At 37.2% G+C, this 22,170-nt stretch overlaps 1 protein-coding gene across 1 annotated transcript in view; it reads left to right on the top strand.

Annotated features, from left to right (window-relative positions):
• The window catches only part of ARHGEF10 (Rho guanine nucleotide exchange factor 10), a 40,237-nt gene extending 22,623 nt beyond the window's left edge, over window positions 1-17,614 (top strand). The window contains exons 10-17 of the mRNA XM_015820782.2: window positions 625-731; window positions 3,801-3,878; window positions 4,036-4,215; window positions 5,837-5,953; window positions 6,420-6,512; window positions 10,741-10,911; window positions 13,052-13,197; window positions 17,434-17,614. Coding sequence (XP_015676268.2) covers window positions 625-731; window positions 3,801-3,878; window positions 4,036-4,215; window positions 5,837-5,953; window positions 6,420-6,512; window positions 10,741-10,911; window positions 13,052-13,197; window positions 17,434-17,614 — 1,073 coding nt within the window. The remainder of the gene's footprint in view (window positions 1-624; window positions 732-3,800; window positions 3,879-4,035; window positions 4,216-5,836; window positions 5,954-6,419; window positions 6,513-10,740; window positions 10,912-13,051; window positions 13,198-17,433) is intronic.
• Window positions 17,615-22,170: the final 4,556 nt, after the last annotated feature.

The following is a 22,170-nucleotide window of genomic DNA, read 5'->3' as shown; positions in this document are numbered from 1 at the left end:
TGTTTTTTGTGTCCATTTCTGCATCTTTAGTAAACATTTTAAGATACACAAATCCTGTTCTTTCCTCTTACGTTTTTGCCCTTTATGTATAATTGGCAGTTCTTTGCTCCATTTCCATGTCAAACCACTACTTCATTGCAATGCATCTCAGTTAACCTGAACATATCTACGTTAAAAAAAACACACACATGAAAACCCCGAATACATTTTTTCATGCAGATATTATAGATCCATCTAACTCCCCCTTAATGTTAAAACACTTGCTAAATATTCCATTTATTCTTCTACATACTCTACTTCCACCTTGTAATACCGTTAATCACATCCAGAATAACCTTCAATTCTGTAATTTTAAGACTTTTCATGTTGTCATTGCTATCCCTAAACCAGCAAATGTACATTCAACCTCCTTTCTCATTTATATATATTATTTTAAAAAAATATTGCTGTATAAAAATGATTGGTAACTATGTTGAATTTTTCTTAGAACAATGAATGTGGAAATTCAACGTTTTTACTCAATAATGGTGGAACAAATGAAAATATTATTTGAGCAATAAATACTTTTAGGACTAATTATCTTTATATATATGTGGATGAAATTCTAATATGGTTTATTTCTAGAACACAGAGCTACCTGTCTGGAGGAAGAGGAGCTGTTTATTGATGTAGATTGCATTAACACAGAAGCAATCATGACTCCGATGCCAGATGGATTATCCCAACAACAGGTTTGTGTGTTGGATGCTATTGAAATCTAATCCCCAGTCTTTTTGTACATAGCTTAATTTCTAACAGTAAAGTCACTTTGCTACATCTTATGTCTAATTTATGTACATTTGTCTCTCACAAAATTGAAATTCAAATGCAATTAATCGTCTTGATTGTTGAGACAAATCCTGACGTGATAAATCCCTTAAGTAAAGTCTTTGAAGAGAAACTTAAAATACAACTTAATTGCACGAACTTCTGTGATAATTCCATTCAGCTCTGTGTAGACTTATATTTTGACATGTTCTTTCCTGATGGTGATTTTCTTCAAATCTTTAAAATTCAATCTTGTAATTAGTAACAGACTAGTCAATATATTATGGGGGTGAAAAAGATTTAATTCTGAACATGCTGCTGTTTGCCACCAGGTGGCATAGTTAATCACTTATGTGTCTTTTGCTGCTTCCCTAGATAAAGAAATGCTGGATTACACAATTTAGTCCAAGTATGAACTGACTGAAGGTCTGGACTCAATTTAGCACATTAGAAAATAGCTTGACTTTTATTGGGGGATGATTTCAAAGTGAATTTTTTACGTTTTTTAGCTGGTCTGAGAATTCATGAAGACCTCAATGTTTTTTAAGAATTTTTTTTAGCAGAATAGGAATAAACCTGGAGGTCCTCTGTACAAATGGAATTAATCCAGTTTCATGGAGAACATAGAATACTGACTTAAGGAGAATAGAGTGAGATGACATTTGCTGCAAGGGATTGTCCTGAAACAATGTGTGATTGGGGAATTCTGATAAATAATCCCAAAGAATGGAAAGCAGGGCTGTCAATCCCTCGTCTCCATTCTTTGTAGACTTCTCATCTTACCTTTTTTCCTATGGAACTGAGCTAAATGCAGCTGTTACTACAGACCACATGAACCTGCTTCACAAACAATACTAAGCCATTCTTGTGGATTATTCTTCGTTTCCTGTAATACAGGTAGTCCTCGACTTACAACAGTTCATTTAGGGATCGTTCAAACTTACAAAGGCACTGTAAAAAGTGACTTATGACCATTTTTCACATTTATAACCATTGCAGCATCCCCTTGGTCACATGATTTACAAACAAAATCAATGGGGAAGCCAGATTCACTTAACAACTGTGTTATTAATTTAACAACTGCAGTGATTCACTTTACAAATGTGGCAAGAAAAGTCATAAAATGGGGCAAAACTCCCCACTGTTAAGTAACTGTCTCACTTAGCAACATAAATTCTGGGCACAATTGTGGTCGTAAGTCGAGGACTACCTGTAAATGAACCCAGTTATTGTTTAGAAACATCCTGGCAGATACATATAGATATTCTTCCTGTTATATAATCCTAATTTTGTTCAGGTTGCACTGTAGGCATCTACTGTATCTTCAGAGTGGCAAAATCAGCGACATTTCTACATATTTTGCTAGATTTTACTGCACACTTTTTTTTTAGTTCAAAAAGATTTTTTTTGTTAACTGTTAAAACATTTTTTAACTCTTCTTGATAGATCTTATACCATATTCCTTACTGAAATTGTATGCAGTTGTTTGATCAAAATAGTGAACAAACATGACTTACTGGTATTTACAATTGCGGAAACAATGAATGAAGAATCTTCCCCAACCCATTATGTTGGTCTCTCATGTGCAAAATATATATTTCTTTTATTTAAAAGTATAAAAACTCCAATCATGTAAATATATGTTGCCCTTTTGCTGCTTTAGCTGAGATTACTTTAAAACCTACAGGGGCTCTCCATCCTCTGGCAGATAGGATTAAAATAGCTACTGGCACTTGTTCTAGAGTCACAATTTCTCCATCTGTTACCATCTTTGTGGAGAGAATAGTGTGTAATTAAGCAAAGCAGCAAGTTTATTTGTCTGTGAATGTGGGACTCCAGGAAAACGATTTTTATTCGGTGCAGTGCAGACCAAAAGGTAATTCTGGGTATGAGTGACTGGAGGAAAGTTAAATAATATGGCTTACCTCTTTTTGCTATTAGCGACACAAGTTTAAAAAAGGCTGGATGTCAGCATCATGTTAGAATAAGTAAATAATGTGTACTTAACAGTGGAAATGAATTTTTAAAAAAATTGCACTTCACTGTGAGACAGGTATGCATTAAATCATTTTAAATGACAGTACATCTTTAAATTGTTAAATTGCAAGCAATTCTATATTTAAACTCCCTATTATATTTAACCTTAGCTGCTTTCCATAGTATACTTTTTAAGTTGTCCGTTTGCTAGATAAATATGATTTTAGCTTCTGGTTGGTTTTTTCCCCCTCTTAATTGAGCTTACATTTTTGTTTCTCCCCATTTCTTTCTTTTTTTTCTGGAAGTTTTCTTCCATTTTTTTTAAATAGGTAATTTCCCATAAATTACCTACTGTATATACATGCTTGTAGCAGGAATATATAGATGTCCTATATATAGATGCTTGCAGCAGGAATAGTATACACGTAGTCTTCGATTTGCAATCATTCATTTAACAACCATTCAAAGTTACAGTGGCATTAAAAAAGTCACTTATGATTAGTCCTTGGACTTACAACCTCCTGTAGCATCCCCACGGTGACTTGATCAAAATTCAGGTGCTTAACAACCAGCATAAATTTATGATTGTAGCATCGCGGGTCATATGATCATCATTTGTGACTTTCCCAGCCAGCTTCTGACAAGCAAGCTCAGTGAGGAAAGCCAGATTTGCTTAACAACCACATGAGTCACTTATCTGCTGCAGTGATTCGCTTAACAACTGTGTCAAAAAAGATCATAAAACTGGAAGTAACTGCCTTGCTTAGAATGGAAATTCTGGTTCAAATTGTGATTGTAAGTCGAGGCCTACCTGTACATGAAGTTGAAAGATAAGGAACAAGTCTCTGAAATAGTGGAAACGCTTTCACTGAGTTATAACTGACCAGATTTTCTGCTTTATCAGACAGGTGACAAGAGACTATTTGAGGGAGATAAAGTTAATGTTTCTGCAGAGGTGTCCTTGAATGGCAGATTAGGTGTCTGATTGTGCCATATTTAATATTATATTTTAACAGGTAGTGCGAAGATACATTTTAGGCGCTGTGGTTGATAGTGAGAAAAACTATGTGGATGCTCTGAAAAGAATATTAGAGGTAAGTAACTGTCATTTTGAAGCCAAATAAATACGAGGATGAATGAATCTCATTTGTGTAGTTCATTATTGCTGATGTTTTTGTTTATAGTTGTGAAAATAATTCATTTGATTATAGTTTTTGATAATTAGTTGATGTCCTTTTTTTAAAATTTCAGCAATATGAAAAACCTCTTTCGGAGATGGAGCCCAAATTACTGAGTGAGAGGAAACTGAAGATGGTCTTCTACCGAATTAAAGAAATTCTTCAGTGTCATTCAATGTTTCAGATGGCCTTGGCAAGCCGTGTCTCGGAGTGGGATTCTGTCGAAATGATCGGGGATGTCTTTGTTGCCTCGGTATGTGAATGATCATAGCTTTGGGGTCACTTAAGTCTGTTTAATTCACAAATGGGCTGAACAAGTGAAATTCCAAAGAAGAACAAAAGCCTTTGTCCCAAGGTCAGATCGGAATCCTTTGCACTCCTAAAGACAAATGGTGGCAACGTTTTGCTTATTGTGTTCCTAATTTGGTTTTAATTTTATCTTCCTTTGGCACTGGGATGAATTATAAATACTGTGAAGAAAATAAAATGTCTGTCAGGGAATTGTATAGCAGATGTCCAAATGGAGTCAGAAAACACTTGACACAAACTTGTAGTTTTATATAAATAAATATATTTTACATCAATATATACATCAAACAAGATAGTCAGGCAAACAGGAGCATCGTGAGGTAAATCACAGACCACACGGGGCACGCAGAAGAAAAAGACGAGGAAAAGGACACTCCCCCTCCACACTCATAGCAACCAATCACAGCACAGATTGTGTCACTCAGGAGCCAGCACTCTGGTACCAATCAATCACAACTGTGTGTTCTGGCTCACTGCACAACTCCACTGCTCCAGCTAAAAAAAATAAAATATGTTAACAATGTTATCCTCAGTTGTGATCACCATCCCTTGGTTTGGAAAAGTTTAAATTCTTGGCTAAGTGTTATACGTGTATACTTGCAATATTTAGGACACCATAAAATCCGTACAGTGAAATAATGCATTGATACATTTACTGAATGTATTTTTAAACGGACTCAGTTTGGAGTTTGTGCTAATAGTTTCCTAGCAACAAGAAGATTCAATTTTAAGATCTTAGCAAAAGCTACATTTTTTAAACCTTTCTGATTATTAAGTCTTGGATAATGTAGATGACAATTTCAAATGAAAGGTAAATAAACTCAGAAGCTACCTCACTCTAATATCAGACATATTTGTATACTTTTGAAAATATTTTTCCATTGCTAATTGGTTCAGAAAGTTAGGCTTATCATTATTTTAAAAATCTTAACTGCATATCTTTCAAGTAGGAAAAACTAACTGTGAATCCTAAAACTAAAGCCTTCACATCCATCTTGTTTTCTTGGCCAGGATATGGAAGTGATTCCATTCTGATGTATTGTTTGAATTTCTTCTTCCTTTTCATTTCCTATCCAAATGTTGTAATTAAAAGTGACAAAGGTATCAAAGAAGTTTCAGAATCAGATTTCTCAGACCTATTGTATCATGTTTTAAGACTAACACATTATAAGCTTTATGAATTGCATCTCACTTCCTCAGATGGATGGACTCACTTAAATGATACAGCATCTAATCAGACATTTCTTGATTTATTGCTGTCATAGTCTATCCAGGCTGTCCTCTTAACAAAGTATCATAGCATCAGTGACAATGAAACGATGAGGTATAATCTTAAAAGCAAATGCTAAAACAATATTATTTTATGGAAATAGCATGTCTGAGATTTCTTGGTAAAACCTTGCTATTTCAGCCTTTTGTAGAGATCCTTAAAAAGTGACAAATGTTTTTAAATAAAAGTTACAGTTTTTGACTATATGCTGAATATCTTGAATACTCTTTTAGAAATACGTGTTCTGTATTGTAACTGACTGATAATGTGCATTTATTTTTATTGTGTCATTTAGTTCTCTAAATCCATGGTACTAGATGCCTACAGTGAGTATGTAATCAATTTTAGCACAGCTGTGGGGATTCTCAAAAAAACATGTGCTACAAAACCTGCCTTCCTTGAGTTTTTAAAGGTGAGCATTTTGGATTTTGGTTCCTTTGTGATTGTAGACCATCAAAGCAACATGATTATCTGGGAGATTGATTACTTGACAAATACTGAATATCCAGTGTTTAGCTCAGCTTTAAGATTATCCATGAACATGTGTATATGTGTATATGCTTGTTGTTGTTATTCAGTCACTAAATCATGTCAGACTCTTCATGATCCCATCGATCATAGCACACCAGGCCCACCTGTCCTCCACTGTCCCCCGGGAGTTTGCCCAAATTAATGTTGCATCAATGACACTATCTAACCATCTCATCCTCTGCCATCCCCTTCTCCTTTTGTCTTCAAACTTTCCTAACTTCAAGATCTTTTCCAGTGAGTCCTCTCTTCTCATTTAGTGACCAAAATGTGAGACATACATTTTATCTATGCTCCTCTTGAGAAACTCTCAGTGGCTAATATAAGAAAAACCACTTTTTTCATTACAGCAATGTCAAGAATCTAGTCCTGATAGAATCACTCTTTATGGCTTAATGATGAAGCCCATACAACGTTTTCCTCAGTTCATCCTTCTATTACAGGCAAGTCATGTATCAATTCTTAAAATTGCTTGATTTTGCCATCTTCCTTGGTGTTTGCTGAATAGTACTGGCTAAAACACTAACATGGTAATAGGATCTGGTTGTTAGTTGTTTTGTCATTGAAAATCAATTCTATGACTAATTTCTGAGTTGTACCTGAAAGGGCAGAGTTTATCCTTTAGTTCACAGGATTGTTGCCTGGTTTTAGAGTCACCCATGTTGTTCTTTGTATATGACAGTCACAACTTTTTAGCCATTAATTTCCTGGATATTATGTGTTTGCTAGTGTTCTTGTAGAACATTGAAAGGAACTTTAGGATTACTTTAAAACCAACATCACTTTGAGTTTAATATAGGGGTATAGTATGGAGACAGTTCTCTCTGTTGTCTAAGATGGCCCATTTTGTTATTGTCAGATCTGTTGGCCAATTTTGATACTGTTCATTAAGGGTTATTTCTGAGGAGGCTAGTTTGGATTCTAGTTTGGCTAGATGGCCATGCTTTTATACAGTTCCAACCCAGTTTGGAGGACTGGACTCTGTATGTAATGATGAGCATCTAATTTTTAGCTGCTAGATCTCCCTTTGTGGAATTCCACAAGAATCCACCAGCTGACATTTGCACTTAGAAGACCATAAGCTACCTGAAGCTCAACACTGATAATTCTGGTGTTAAATAGGGGTAAATGTCTGAGAAAATGGACACATGAGGTCAGTAACTTGTCATTTCTTAAGAAGCAAGTCTAGATTCTTCCAAAGCTTGAGAGCTGAGTTTTATTTTAGGTCATTGTAGATAAGAGTTGTGATCCAGAGTAGCTTCACTCAGTTGAAGCAACTCTGTTAGGTCTACTCTGCTCTTCCACACAATAATCTCATCATGGTTATGTATGTGCCAGCCATCATATTAAACTACCTCAATTTATGTTATGTTTCCAGTAAGTTTTTAGAAACTTCAAGCAGTAAAGAATACAGCAGGTGGATTGCTGTTTCTTTTCTATCGCTCCATCATGCATAATCCTTCAAAAATTTACTTCAGAGTTCATTTAACTGCATATAAATTTTTTTATGACTCAAGACAACCTCCAATTGTTTTCTGCCACTGGCTGGAATGTGCATGAATGAGAGCTTTCTGATATTAGGGCCTAGGCAATAGAATCATTTTCTTGGTGCGTAGGAGGCTTCAACTGTAGATTATTTTAAACAGCTTTGGAAAGCTTTTAAAATGTGTTAAGTACATTTATTCATTCATTAAATTTTTATGCTGCCCATCTCCCCTATAAGGTGACTCTGGCAGCTTACAAGTTCTAAAACAAGTATTAAAAATAATTAAAACATTAAAACTACACAAGTTCAGATTTTAAAACTATACTGAAACCAGAAGTAAGAGTTCGATGAGACGGGGATGAGGTTTTCTTACCTCGTCAGCTACCTCCAGTAATGTTTGTCCCCCTGGGGACCCCAACAATCTATAATTATTGTATTCACCTGTTTTATGATCCTAGTTAAATGTCTACTAGATATTGATGCAATTGAATGCTATACATGTAAACGAAATTCAGTTATCCTGTCAAATCCTAAGTCAAGAAATGATACAAATTATGCCCTGTTGTCACCTGCATGAAAATTACAGTTATTTTCGAAAATTGTAAGAAAAGAGGAATGGAATGCAAGAACATTCCTGATCTGGTAGCTACAGTGAAAGCAGTGGCAATACAGAGAGTTTACATATTTATACTGATCATGTTAAATTACAGTACCGTAATGTGTACTTGCCAGATTATATCAGACTCTGTTAAGCAAAGAATATAAACTGTTAGTCCTTTGATCTTCTACTTTTTCTGGCCTTTGGAGTAACATCCTTTTGATGAAACTTATCTGTAGTATAACTATGAAGATTGCTAGTACTAAGTTGATTACTATTATTATTAAAGGAGCCCTAAAATTGTTCATTTCTTGGCAGTTACACCAAAGTGCCAGCTTTGCAGATGAGGGAAAATTCAGTTGTAGAAATAAAGGTTGCATGAATATTGGAGAATACCAGAGTTGTTTAAGGGAAACTAAAACAGACTCAAGTCAAATAAGTACCTTGGACTTCAAAAAAGCAGACTTTAATGTTGTCAGAAAAGAGAAAAGTAGGAACCTTTGGAAAGAGAAGAGAAATGAACTCAGTAAGGGTAGGAATTTCTTTAAAAAATGAGACACTAGAAGCCTAATTACAATCATTTCCAATGAGAGGGAAAAATCTCCAAGAACAGCAATAGACGCCCCAAGAAGCTTAATGAAGATTTGAAAGCAAAGTAGGACATACTGTAAGGAATGGAAATAAGATCAGGTCACAAAGAGGGAACACGAACATATAGTTTTGAGCTGGTATGAGGGAAGAGTGGGCTGAGGTTAGCAAAGGATGCAAAATATAAGGCTTCTTAAGCATGTTCAAAAGAAAAAAAACAACACCCTGAATTATTTTATTTCAGTCTCTTGTATATGTGTCATCAGGAAATTGTGAAGGGCAGATTGAAGGTGCAGAGTTGAATCCTTAGAATAATAGAAATGTGGTCAAGGAATATTTTCAAATGAGTTTAAAACTGCAGAACCAGTTGGAGTGCATTCTTTGGTAATGAAAGACTTGAGTGAGAGAGTGAATTAGTTGGTTAGTCTGGCCAAACCCCTAGATACTCGTTTTGAAAAATATTATACAACCAATGAAGTGGCAGTCTACAGGAGAAGGGCAAATTTTGTCCATAGCATTCCAAAATGAGGGGGGAAAAGGATCTGATGCAGTACCTGGGAAGATCCTAAAACAGATAATAAACAGATGGATTTGCTAGCTCCTTGAAATGAATATGGAATAAGACATGGATTTGCCAAGATCAAAGCTTGTCAGACTATTCTTTTCTTGTGATTTGACTGGGCAATTCCTTAATGGACTGTTGTAAACATAATGTACCTTGATTGCAGTGAATCATTTTACAAAGTATTCCATGACATGTTGATCAGCAAGCTAATTAAGTATGGATGACATGATAATTAAGTGAATATATGTAAGCCTGCAGTGTAATACGGCTGTAAAAAAAGGCAAATGAAGCATTAGGCTGCATCAAACTCAGTTAATTTCAAATTATGGGAAATAATCCTTCCATTTATTCTTGTTTGGTCAGAAAAAAGAAATGAGGGACATTGGGAAATTACCGTAAATCTTTCAAAGAAAGATTGAAAAAGCTAGATATCTGAAGGGTCCATATTGCTTCCTGATCTTGGTTGTTTTCTTGCAGACATTTCATTGCCCAAACTAGGTAACATCATCAGTGCTGTGATGTTGTCTAGTTTGGGTAATGAAATATCTGCAAGAAAACAACCAAGCTCGGAGAGCACCAAGGACCCCTCATTTCAATCCTGAGGTACAAACATTCTTCTTTATTAACTAGATACCTTTAAGCTTGTGGGGAAAGAGATGTGATCATATCCTTCAAATGACTTGAAAGAATGTCATACAGGTATTCCTCGTCCTACAGCCACAATTGAGCCCAACATTTCTGTTGCTAAGCGAGACAGTTGTTAAATGAGTTTTGCCCGATTTTCTTGCCACAATTATTAAGTGAATCACTGCAGTTGTTAAGTTAGTAACACGGCTGTTAAGTGAATCTGGCTTCCCCGTTGACTTTGCCTGTCAGAAGGTCACAAAAAGGTGATCACATGACCCCGGGACACTGCAACGGTCATAAATACATGCCAGTTGCCAAGCGTCCAAATTTTGATCATGTGACAATGGGGATGCTGCACCAGTCATAAGGGTGAAAAATGGCCATAAGTTACTTTTTTCAGTGCCGTTGTAACTTTGGTCACTAAATGAAAGGTTGTAAGTCGAGGACTACCTGTACAAAAGAGGATGAAGACTTGTTCTTTCTCAGTGCTGTGGCATAATGACTTTCAGTTACAAGAGGGCAAATTTCATGTGAGCATTAGAAAAAAAATTCTTATGAGCAGTTTGATGTTGGAACCAATTGCCCAGAAACTTTGTAACTGTATTGTACGCTGCTTTCTAAAATTAGGTAAATGTACCTCACTTGACATAGCAGACAAACCCTAAAAAGGATTGAATCTGTAGCTTTGGAAAGGGTAGCTATGAGACAGATATGTTTAAATGTCTTCCTTTTTCTAGTCAAGAAAAATAAGCTGAATTAGCTGGGTCAGAGCATGACAAACTCCCCCCCCCCTTTTGTTATGTCCAGGATATGTTGAAGAACACGACTAAAGGCCACCCAGACAGACTGCCTCTACAGATGGCTCTCACAGAACTTGAAACACTGGCAGAGAAATTAAATGAAAGGAAAAGAGATGCAGATCAGCGCTGTGAAATAAAACAAATAGCCAAAGCCATGAATGAGCGTTATCTGAACAAGGTTTGGAAAATTGCACTTCTTGTTTTTCCCTTATTTCTCTTGTTAAGAATGTTTGTTTGAAATATGTGCACAACTGCATAGCTCACAAAGGTGACTCTGAAACCCAAAATAACATAGTTCGTGAAATCAATATACAAACCATACGGTGACACATGCTGGGGTGGAAAATCCTTTCCCCTCCAATTAGTAAACAAAACAGTCAAAAAAAAGGGACCAGGCCCATCTTTGACCCAAATGTCTGTGCAAGCATCCAGTTCTTTAATGTCTTGTGAAAGGCCAATAGTATCAGAGCCATCCAGATCTCTGAGGAATCCTGTTCTCTGGTGCAGGACATGGTGACAGAGAAGGCATAAGTCCTAGGTCCCACTGAATGACAGTGTATAATAAAGAAACCTAGAGCATGCCAACTCTGCCAGTTCTGATGGATTCTAAAATGTTCAGGCTTTCTTAGATAATTATTCCTAATATGTATTTTATACAAATACATCCCATTTGTTTCATGGACATTAATTGCCGCCATGTTGATAGTACTGAATTTGGTTTTCTATCCCAAGTGGGGAAAAAGAGAGGGGGGAGACCCAATATAGGAGCATGTGTGATGAAGGCTGTATTCATTGGATAGATGTGCAAGGCTCTGAGTGTCTTTCTTACACCATCTCCATTGACATTCTGAAGACTAACCAATTTATTCTCAGGTCTTCTTGAGTCATAACCAAGTTATTGAATGCAGAGAGTAAAGTTGTATGTCAGTTTTTTCCCATCAGAAGTCATCCCATTAGTCCTGACTGATCAGTTACAATTTTTGGGACCAGAAGCAATTCTAGACAACTTGAGCTATAGTTTCTTGTGGGGTACACTCGGGCTAAAAGAATTGTTTGAGAAAGAGCCCTAGATGTAATTCCAGAATGAGGTCAGCCACATTCCAGCCCGTAAAGGAGCTCACATAATTTATTCAAGGCGAGAACTAGGCAGATAGTTGCATACATTAACCTCCCCTGCGTAACAACAAAGCCAGGTTTGCTATTTGACCCTCCTTAGTTCTTAATAGGAGGTTTAAGAGCTGTGGTGGCGCAGTAGTTAAAGTGCAGTATTGCAGGCAAACTCTGCCCACTGCCAGGAGTTTGATTCTCACTGGCTCAAGGTTGACTCAGTCTTCCATCCTTCAAAGGTCGGTAAAATGAGGACCCAGAGTGTTGGGGGCAATATGCAAACTCTGTAAACTGCTTAGAGTGTTGTAAAGAACTATGAAGCAGTATATAAGTTCTATTGCTATTGCTATTAACCAGAGTCCCCATATTTATGTGAAGTTGTCCATGTAGCACAAAGGCTATTGAGATCATCACATCTGTGCTTTTATAGTGCCCCTATTATATATGTAGTTGAGAAACTATAATTCTTTCTTTATTGTTATAGGTCATGATGAAAGTTTTCTTCTTCATTTTATCTTCTCAGAAAAGGAACCATTAATTACATACAATGTTGCCTGATTTTGTCTGGTGGCAATTAAAATTTGCGTACAGATAATTAAGGGTACAGGGCAGTGGTGGGATTCAAATATGTGAACAACCGGTTCTCTGTATGGATGCCACTTGTGGAAGTCCGTTTTGGGCCTGGGCAACAAAAAATTAGCTACTGGTTTTGCCAAACTGGTGCGAACCAGCTGAATCCCACCACTGGTACAGGGTATGAGTAAACCTACTGAGAATTCCTCTTTTATTTGTTTTAATATTCATCTGTTTTTACATCTTTTTGTGGGCCTTCAGACCCTCCCCCTTTAGTCTGTAATCCTACTCTTAACATTACGAATTTATCTAGACAGATTTTACTTTTTTAACATTATAGTATTATATTAGCAATCAGGCTTTTACTTAACTTTTGTCTCTTATAAGTGTCACAGTTATTATTGAAATGAGTCTATTTTTTTCTTTGTTTGTATTTTATGTTGATCGATGACTGAAATGAAGGATTAATTGATTGATTGATACCTGATTATCATGATGCTATAGATACAAAATTGTAAAGGAAGAATTTTATTACATAACAAAATTCTGTGGACTCATGAAAGTGGTTCATATATTTTAAAGCAGAATATATTTAGATGTAAAAATACTGTGTTATGAAATCTTTTTGTATTGTTCAGTTACTCAGCAGTGGCAACCGGTACCTCATCCGAAGTGATGATATGTTAGAAACTGTTTATACAGACAAAGGGGAGATCATGAAAACCAAAGAACGACGTCTGTTTATGTTAAACGATGTACTCATGTGTGCTACTGTGCATATTCGGTAAGATTCTACTCACACACTATAAATAATTGCTAGAGCATAAGAGATAAGACACATGAACTAGGAAAGATTTTGTTTTGGTGTTCTACTGCGAGTCCATTTTACGTGGTTTTTGGTTACATGTATATCATGGATTATAATTCAGGGCTCTTACTTAGTGACAGAGAACATTCATTGTATTGTAAGCAGAAAATCCCACGTTCATCTCTGTGGCTTTGGGCAAAGTTGTAGGGTATTTATATAGATAGATGAGAGAGCGGCACACAAATCTAATAACCTTTGAGATCAAAGGTTGAAAAGTTGTAACTGAATGATTAGCTCTTTCCACTCCTTCCCCAAATAAAGATTTTAAATTAAAGGAACAAAAATAATATATAAAGGGATGCATGGACCTCATGGAAACAAGGATTGAAAGGAACGAAGAGATTTTATTTATTAAGAAAACTTACACGGCTGCCCAACCCACAGTGATTTCAGGCAACTTACAAAAATACGTAAAACCCCAGTATAAAAGCCAATAAACCCTCATATTCCCCTCCCCATGATAACAGTCAAACCACCCACCTGATGGGATCCACATGACCCTAAAGTCGCCAGGCCTGCTGACAACACCATCTCTACAGAGCCTTTTGAAAGAGTGTCAAAGTGAGGACCTCCATATTTCTGCAGGGATGATGTTCCACAGGGAGGGAGCCACCGTGGAGAAGCCCCTTCTTCTTGGTCCTACGGTAGTAGATGGGACTTCTCCTGTCTAATGGTATTAGGGTAATCTAGGCTGAATTGTACTTCCTTTTTTGTCCTACGTGATATTGTTACTGCAACCAACTTCTCTCCTCCCCATCAAATTCCCAATTGTCCACACAAATGAAATTTGCCAGTCATGCAGGAGTAGAAGGCCCTGATGAGATAAGATCCAAAATTTCACAGGACAGTGTTCCAGTACTTATTGCTGGCAAAATTTTGTATTTCAGAAAATAATCTGGAATATCTAGAATTAGAGGAGATTGACACTATACTTCTTAAAAACTGTTACCTCCAAAAAACCAAAGGTGATTGAATCTAGTCTTTTCATTTAAAAGTCCTTTTGTTAACAGTAAACTCTTCCAACTCTAGAATTGTGAGATTAATGTCGATGAAATATTTTGCAGGTCAGCTTGCTACTTTTGGCACTGCTACAATATGGGTGCATCTTTATAGATTTCTTTCCCTTCATTTTTCTTCAAGAAGGGAAATGCATAATGTATGCTTGTAGGGAAGGAAGTAAAAGAATAAAAAGGCTGTTAGATCACATCCTTCTAAATGAACTTTCCAAGCATTTGTTTTGCACTCAGAATCCTCACAGGTATAAATACCACGTTATGTAAAGTATTAAAATGAGCCATGGTGGCGCAGTAGTTAGTCTGCAGTATTGCAGGCTGACTCTGCCCACAGCCAAGAGTTCAATCAAGACCAGCTCAAGGGTTTTACTCAGACATCCATTGTTCCAAGGCTGGTAAAATGAGGACTCAGATTGTTGAGGGCAATAGAATGGCTCTGTAAACCGCTCAGAGAGTGCTGTAGAGCACTATGGAGTAGTATGTAAGTCTTAAGTGCTATTGCTATTGCTTTTATAGAAGCAAGATTATAGAAATAAGGTCTAGTCTCCTAAAGTGGTCAGTATTGAACCACAAGGATTGATAGGACTATCCAAGAAGTCAATGTTCATTTTTATTTTATTTAAGAAAATGTATATGGCTGCCCAACATAGTGTCAGTGATACCAGGTGGCTTACCAAGATAAAACCTAATATAAAGCAATAAAAAACAATTACCCTGATCCCTCTGTTGACAACAGTTAATCAAATAAGCCACTTGAAGGGCTCTATCTTACTCTGGGTTCCCTGAGCAAAACCAGGTCTTCAGGGGGCAATTTTATTTCTGCAGGGATTATGTTCCACAGGGAGGGAGCCACCCCAGAGAAGACCCTTCTTGGTCCCAGTAGATGTATCTCCTTAGGAGAGAGGATCCGCCACATTCCTTACCTCCCCTCTCTGGTAGGTCAGGTAGATGCAACCAGGAGAAGATGGTTGTTATTATTGTTATTCATTACACTATTAGTTAAAGTAGCATTTATTAAATTATTTTCATATAATAAGTGCTTGGGAGTTAATGAAGAGTTTGAAACTTCATGAAGGGATGGATGAAGTGAAGAGTGTGGAGATCCCTCGTCTATGCCAATATGAGAAAAGCACAAGTTTTAAAAATTCACAGTTTTGCGTTCAAACTATCACATATAATGCATGTAAATACACTGGTAGGTTTGAGAGCGCTCTCCCTACAGACGGGATCCTATAATAGTCTTACATATCTGCTGTATTTTGCATCCCTGCTGTGAAATGCCTTGTTCTAAATTTCATAGTCTCATGTAATTATGTGGGTGGCATATATCTGCAAATGTAGATCTCTTGCTACACAGAAGCTCTTATCCAACAGCATTCCTATGGCAACTGAATATGTTCAAGTAAGCAAGCCTTGCCAGGGTAAAATTGAAGTGGGTGGGTGGGTGGGTGGGTGGGTGGGTGGATAGGTAGGTAGGTAGGTAGGTAGGTAGGTAGGTAGGTAGGTAGGTAGATAGATAGATAGATAGATAGATAGATAGATAGATAGATAGATAGATAGATAGATAGATAGATAGATAGATAGATAGATAGATAGATAGATAGATAGATGATAGATAGTATCCAACTGGGGTGGATTCAAGACTCTTCATTCTTGATATTTTGAATTGTGACATATTTCTAGCTAAAATGTTATTGGGAATGATGCCACTAATGTACTTTTCTTGACTGTAATTTATATTGTTCTGAGTAGTAGCACAATATGAGAAGAAAAATCGAAAATCTGCATTCTGAAGATGATTGTGACCATGTTTACAGTCTTCTGTCAAAAACAGACCCTGAAAAAATGCTAAATGCTATTAATAATAATAATAATAATAATAATAATAATAATAATAATAATAATAATAATAATAATAATAATAATAATGATAAAGTTGGAAGGGACCTTGGAGGTCATCTAATCCAACCCCCTGCTCAGGCAGGAAACCCTATACCATTTCGGACAAATGGCTGTCCAGTTTCTTCTTTTTGTTCAATGTTAGATATATCTGACATTTGGGGTATTTAACAGACAGTTTTGTTGTGTACAAAAGCCGTGGTGGTGCAGTGATTAGAATGCAGTATTGCAGGCTAATTCACTGATCACTGCTAGGCGTTCGATCCTGACCGGCTCAGCCTTCCATCCTTCCAAGGTCGATGAAATGAGGACCCAGATTGTTGGGGGCAATATGCTGACTCTGTAAACCGCTTAGAGAGGGCTGTAAAGCACTGTGAAGCGGTATATAAGTCTAAGTGCTATTTTTTCTTTTTTTTCATTGTTAGCATTGGATGTTTGTTTTTCTGTTTTGTATTCTTGTTGATAAATGAAAATAAATATGTTTTTAAAAAGTCTTTGATAAACATAATGAGTCATTATTGGTCATATTATTAGTGATTAATATTATTAATGACTAATTAATAATATTAATATTAATTAGTCCAGTTCTCCTTTTGCTGTTTGCCCCTCTTGGCTTTTTGGAAATTTTTCTGCTTCTCTTTTTAACCCACTCAATTAATACTTTCTTCTCACTTCCTTGCATGGTTTATATGTTCTGGGAATATCACACATACACACACACACACACACACACACACACAGACAGACATTTTGGTGTATTTATGCTTTGCATCTGCATTCAAGATCTTGAAGCAGTTACACAAGGTGTTTCCTCAAAATGCAGTGTCCTGTGGAGCAATGGGAATTAAATGTGGCCTTTTCCTCTTGGATGATAACATTTTGTACTTCATTTAGAAATAAATCCCCTGGTTTTTTTTTCCTGGAAATTTTTGCTCATTAACCAAAGAAGTAATGTAGCAAAACATTTACAGTTAAGTTTGCTTTTGTTTTAAAAATGAGAAAAATCTTCATGACACCTGCAATTTACCTTGTGGTTTTTGTTAATGCTAGACACAAAACAAGGTAGCAGCATCTGTAAATCCAGTTTTGTTCCATTGGGGCTTTTTCTTTGGGCAGTACTTGTAGAATTAGAACACAAAGTTATACACTGGGGAGATTTATGTATGAGAACATTAAAAAAGTCTGAAAATAATAAGAAATAAATGACCACTTTTCATCATTTTTTGTGGCCTTTTTTCAGCTCTTCCCATGAAAGCAGTGGTGTCGTGAGTGGCCAGAGGTACTTATTAAAATGGAGTGTGCCACTTGGGCATGTCGACGTCATAGAATATGGAAGTAATGATGGTCAAGGAGAGAACTGCAGGTTCCCTTTGCAGTCATCTTCTGAGATCATGGTTACCAATGCCAAGCCAAGTAAGTAGCAGCCGGTTATTATTTGTGAATGGGCTTCACAATGTGAATGTAGATGGGCTTGAAATGCTTACGAAGATCTTTACATTAGTTTTTTTTAAAAAGGTTAATACACGTAGTCCTCGACTTACAACAGTTCATTTAGTGACCATTCAAAGTTACAATGGCACTGAAAATAGTGACTTGTGACTCTTTTTCACACTTACGACCATTGTAGCATCCCCATCGTCACGTGATCAAAATTCAGACACATGGCAACTAACTCTGTTCTGGGGTCACCTGATCCCCTTTTGCAACCTTCTGACAATGGGGAAGCCAAATTCACTTAGCAACCATGTTACTGATTTAACAACTGTGGTAATTCACTTAACAACTGTGGCAAAAAATGTTGTAAAATGGGCAAAATTCACTTAACAAATGTCTCACTTAGCAACAACAAATTTTGGGCTCAGTTGTGGTCGTATGTTGAAGACTACTTGTATTCAGAAAACATCTTAAGGATTTCTTATGAGACTGGCATGTATATATTTTGTATCGGTACAGGTAGCCCTCAACTTACGACTACAATTGAGCCCAAAATTTCTGAGACATTTAAGTGAGTTTTGTCCCATTTTACAACCTTTCGTGCCAGAGTTGTTAAGTGAATCACTACAGTTGTTAAGTTAGTATGGTTGTTTAGTGAATCTGGCTTCCCCCATTGACTTTGCTTGTCAGGAGGTCACAATAGGTGATCACATGACCCCGGGGCTTTGCAACCATCATACATACATGCCAGTTGCCAAGCATCTCAGTTTTGATCAAGTGAACATGGGGATGCTGCAACGGTCATAAGTGTGAAAAAAGTCATAAGTCACTTTTTCCAGTACTGTTGTTACTTCGAACGGTCACTAAACAAAGGGTTGTAAGTCCAGGACTACTCATAGTACATATTATGTTTCACCTAGTGATTTCTCTTTCTGTGTTTGAGCTGCATGGGCAATCATTCACACAAGAAGCTTACAACTAGAGCAGGTCACTTAAGCTTCTGTTTTCAGTAGCCGTTGTGTATTAATCTGGATTAACCAATGGAATTTGGAGAATTTCCCATATTGAAATATAGCCACTTAATCTGCACCCTTTGTATCTCCAAGCCTCCGTAGCAGTTTTCCTATTTTTATTTTTTAAAACATTAAATCTATAAATAAGACAGGTAGGGGAAGATCTTCTGAGAGGCATAGTCTGTTTCCCACAATAAAAAGAAAATTCTACTTTTTGTTGCAAAATCAGTTTTACTGTGTAGCTGAAGAATGACCCATCTTCATCCTTGTTAGAAAACTGCCAGAATCAAAGATCAACACTGCAAGCAGCTATTTACTTTGGGCTGACTTTTGGTAATGGGTTAGTGAAATCATTCTTCCTTGAAGTAATGGTTCAGCAGGTGGCAGCACTTGGTTTACCTAGTCGGTACTCAGAAGCTAATCTGGGTTGCTGCCAGTTAGTACTTAGATGAGAAATCTCCAGGATTGTAAATTACACTAGAAAATAAACTATCTCAGAAGAAGCCAGTAACTAACCACTTCCGTAGTGTTGGCAAGAAAACGACATGCCTATAGAATCTTTCAACAGTAGACCTCAATTTGAAGGAGAATTTTCTTTTTGCATTGCATACATTTATCAGTGGTACTCTCAAAATAGCATAAATAATATAAAAAGTATGCAGAGTTTTTTTTAAGAACCCCCTAGAAACAATATAGTCCTATCTGTCTTTTCCATTTCAGTCTAGAATTGAGCACAGCTCCTGTCTGTGTAGTTTATTCCAGCTTTTCCATCTTGGTGTGGTCTCTGGATACTAAGACTAGAAAAATTCCCAGCTATTGTAACCAACTGGCTAAAAATGGTTAAAATTATGCTACTAATACAACTGGGAGGCACTATTTTCTATAAACGTATTGTTCACGTTCTTGTTCTTTATATCTTCTTTATGTAGCTATTTTTGTTTTATTTCATAGTGGTGAGAAGAATAGATGCTTTTTAGACACAAAATGGAGTTGTGGACTACTGTATAGAGAGAGGAGAGAAAGAGAAAGCACCCAATGGTTAAATAAAGACAAGATAAAGATAAAAAAAATAAAAATCTGATCTGATCAGTACCCAAAATGATGGCAGTTAGGGCATACTGTACAATTTAGCTATTGTTGAAATTAATCAACTGGGTGGGTTGCACTTTTATATGATACTATGTGACATTACAACGAACAAAAACATATGAGAGCTGCCTTAGCACCAACACAGTTTGCTAATAACTTTTATGAAGCTATTTGGACTACCTTAGAAGTCATTTGAAAGAGGAATACCAAATTCTTCTTTAGAACCTGTCAAGGTGAAATGTTGGGGCAATGTTTCTCAGACTGTAAGATATGTGGACTTGAACTCCCAGAATGCTCCAGCCAGAGTCATTGCTTTCCCTTGGCCTGTCTTGTGAATGAAAACTTGCAGGAAAGAAAATCCCATTCCTAAAAGCAGAATGGAAAGTTCTAGGTCAGGGGTCTTCAGACTTGGCCCTTTTAAGACTTGTGGACCTCAACTCCAGAATTCCACAACCAGCGTGCCTGGCTGAGGAATTCTAGGAGTTGAAGTCCACAAGTCATAAAAGGGCCAAGTCTGAAGACCCCTGTTCTAGGTGCTGAAAAAACATTAAGTAACCACAGAAGGCCGTTGGCATGGAATCCACATGACTCAGAAATTCTGACCTGCAAGAACAACAGAAGAAATCGCATCAGCACTTTGAGATTTGAATGAACTTTTGTTGTACAGTGTAAGAATTAAATGCACACAATAGCTGGGCTCACACATTGCACTTCGCCTAGATATGACTTGTTCATAAATGATGGCTTATTACGCTGAGTTGAAGCCAATTTTGATCTATGCTCTCAGCCATTAAGCAAACAGTAGCTTACTGTGATGCACGAAGCAAATCAGTAAATATTTGCAACCTCTTCAGTTTCTTGGAGAAAAACAACAGTTCTGTGCTTCTTTTATAGAGATGATTAGATTTTCTAAGAAATGTGAGGGGTTGGGCATTTAATTGATTGTAATGAAATAAAAAAAGTAGTTATATGTGCGTGATCTTCATTTCACAACATATGTTAAATTCCGTGGTGCCTTCATAGCTCCCAGGCTGGTTATGCTTCCTTTAACTGATCTTTCCACCCACCTGCATTTAATATCATTACCTCTTCCCTTGAGACTTGTGCTGTTACTGTGCAGCTTGTGAAAACATAGTGAGCTTTTGTTGTTGTTAAAGAGCACTGTAGAGAGTGTACACTTAGAACAATAGGATGTGCTTTAATGAAGACAAAGAGGCTTTAAGAGCAACGGAAGGTCCCACGTTATTATTCTCACTAGCTATAGTGTGGTGGTAGGTACACTGGGATGGGTCTCCCAAAAGAAAAGTCTCAACACGAAAGAAAATTTCTCTTGAGATCAAATGCCCTATACCAGGGGTAGGCAACCTTGGCTCTTTTATGACTCGTGGACTTCAACTCCCAGAATTCCTGAGCCAGCCATGCTCAGGAATTCTGGGAGTTGAAGTCCACGAGTCATAAAAGAGCCAAGGTTGCCTACCCCTGGTATAGGCAGTCACCAAGAGTCTAGACTGATTGATATTGATACTCCCATTTGTGAGTGGAAGTAATATACGTAGTCATTGACTTAGGACTATAATTGAGCCCAGAAATTAAGCGAAACAGTTGTTAAGTGAATTTTGCCCCATTTTAATGACATTTCTTGCCACAGTTGTTAAGTGGATTGCTGTACTTGTTAAGTTAGTAACACAGCTGACAAGTGAATCTGGCTTCTCCATTGACTTTGCTTGACAGAAGATTGCAAAAGGTGATGACCTGACCCTGGGACATTGCAACCGTCAAATATGAGCCAATTGCCAATGGTCCAGATTTTGACCATGTGACCATAGAGATGCTGCAATGGTCGTAAGTGTGAAAAAACGTCAGTCAGTTTTTCAATGCCATTGTAACTTTGAGCGGTCACTGAACAGATACTTGTAAGTCAAGGACTACTTGTACAATAATCTTCAGGTTTCTAAAAGAGGTCATCTAGAGGAGGGAGTGAACTGTTCTCTGTTGTCCTGTAGGGTAGGACTAGAAGCCCTGGGTTCAGAAAACAGATTTAGATTAGTTATTAGGAAAATATTCCTGACAGGAAGAGCTCTCAAAGAATGGAACAAGTTTCGTTATGAAATGGTTTCTTCCCCTCATTGTTCATCTTCAAACAGAGACTGCATAATCATTTGATGTGCTGTAATACAGGGGTCCCCAACGTGTGGGCCATGGCCCACTATCAGGCTGTGGCCTAGTCGACACCGTTGCATGTATGTCTGCGTGTGCATGCGCATGGCCCCACTCATGCAATCAGCACCGCAAGCGTCAAGGGCGTTTGTGGCCCCACTTGCACGAGCGTCGTGAGTGTTCGTGGCCCCACTCATATAAGCGCCTCATGGGCGTTTGCGGCTCCACTCGCGCAAGCCTTGTTGCGGGCGCTTGCACCTCATTCGCACAAGTGTTGCCACAAT

The sequence above is a fragment of the Protobothrops mucrosquamatus genome, unplaced genomic scaffold (assembly GCF_001527695.2).
Source record: "Protobothrops mucrosquamatus isolate PMUCROS unplaced genomic scaffold, P.Mucros_1.0 scaffold1182, whole genome shotgun sequence".
Lineage (NCBI taxonomy): Eukaryota > Metazoa > Chordata > Lepidosauria > Squamata > Viperidae > Protobothrops > Protobothrops mucrosquamatus.
The sequence above is the reverse complement of the archived record's forward strand: the minus strand, read 5'-3'. Positions and strand labels throughout refer to the sequence as shown.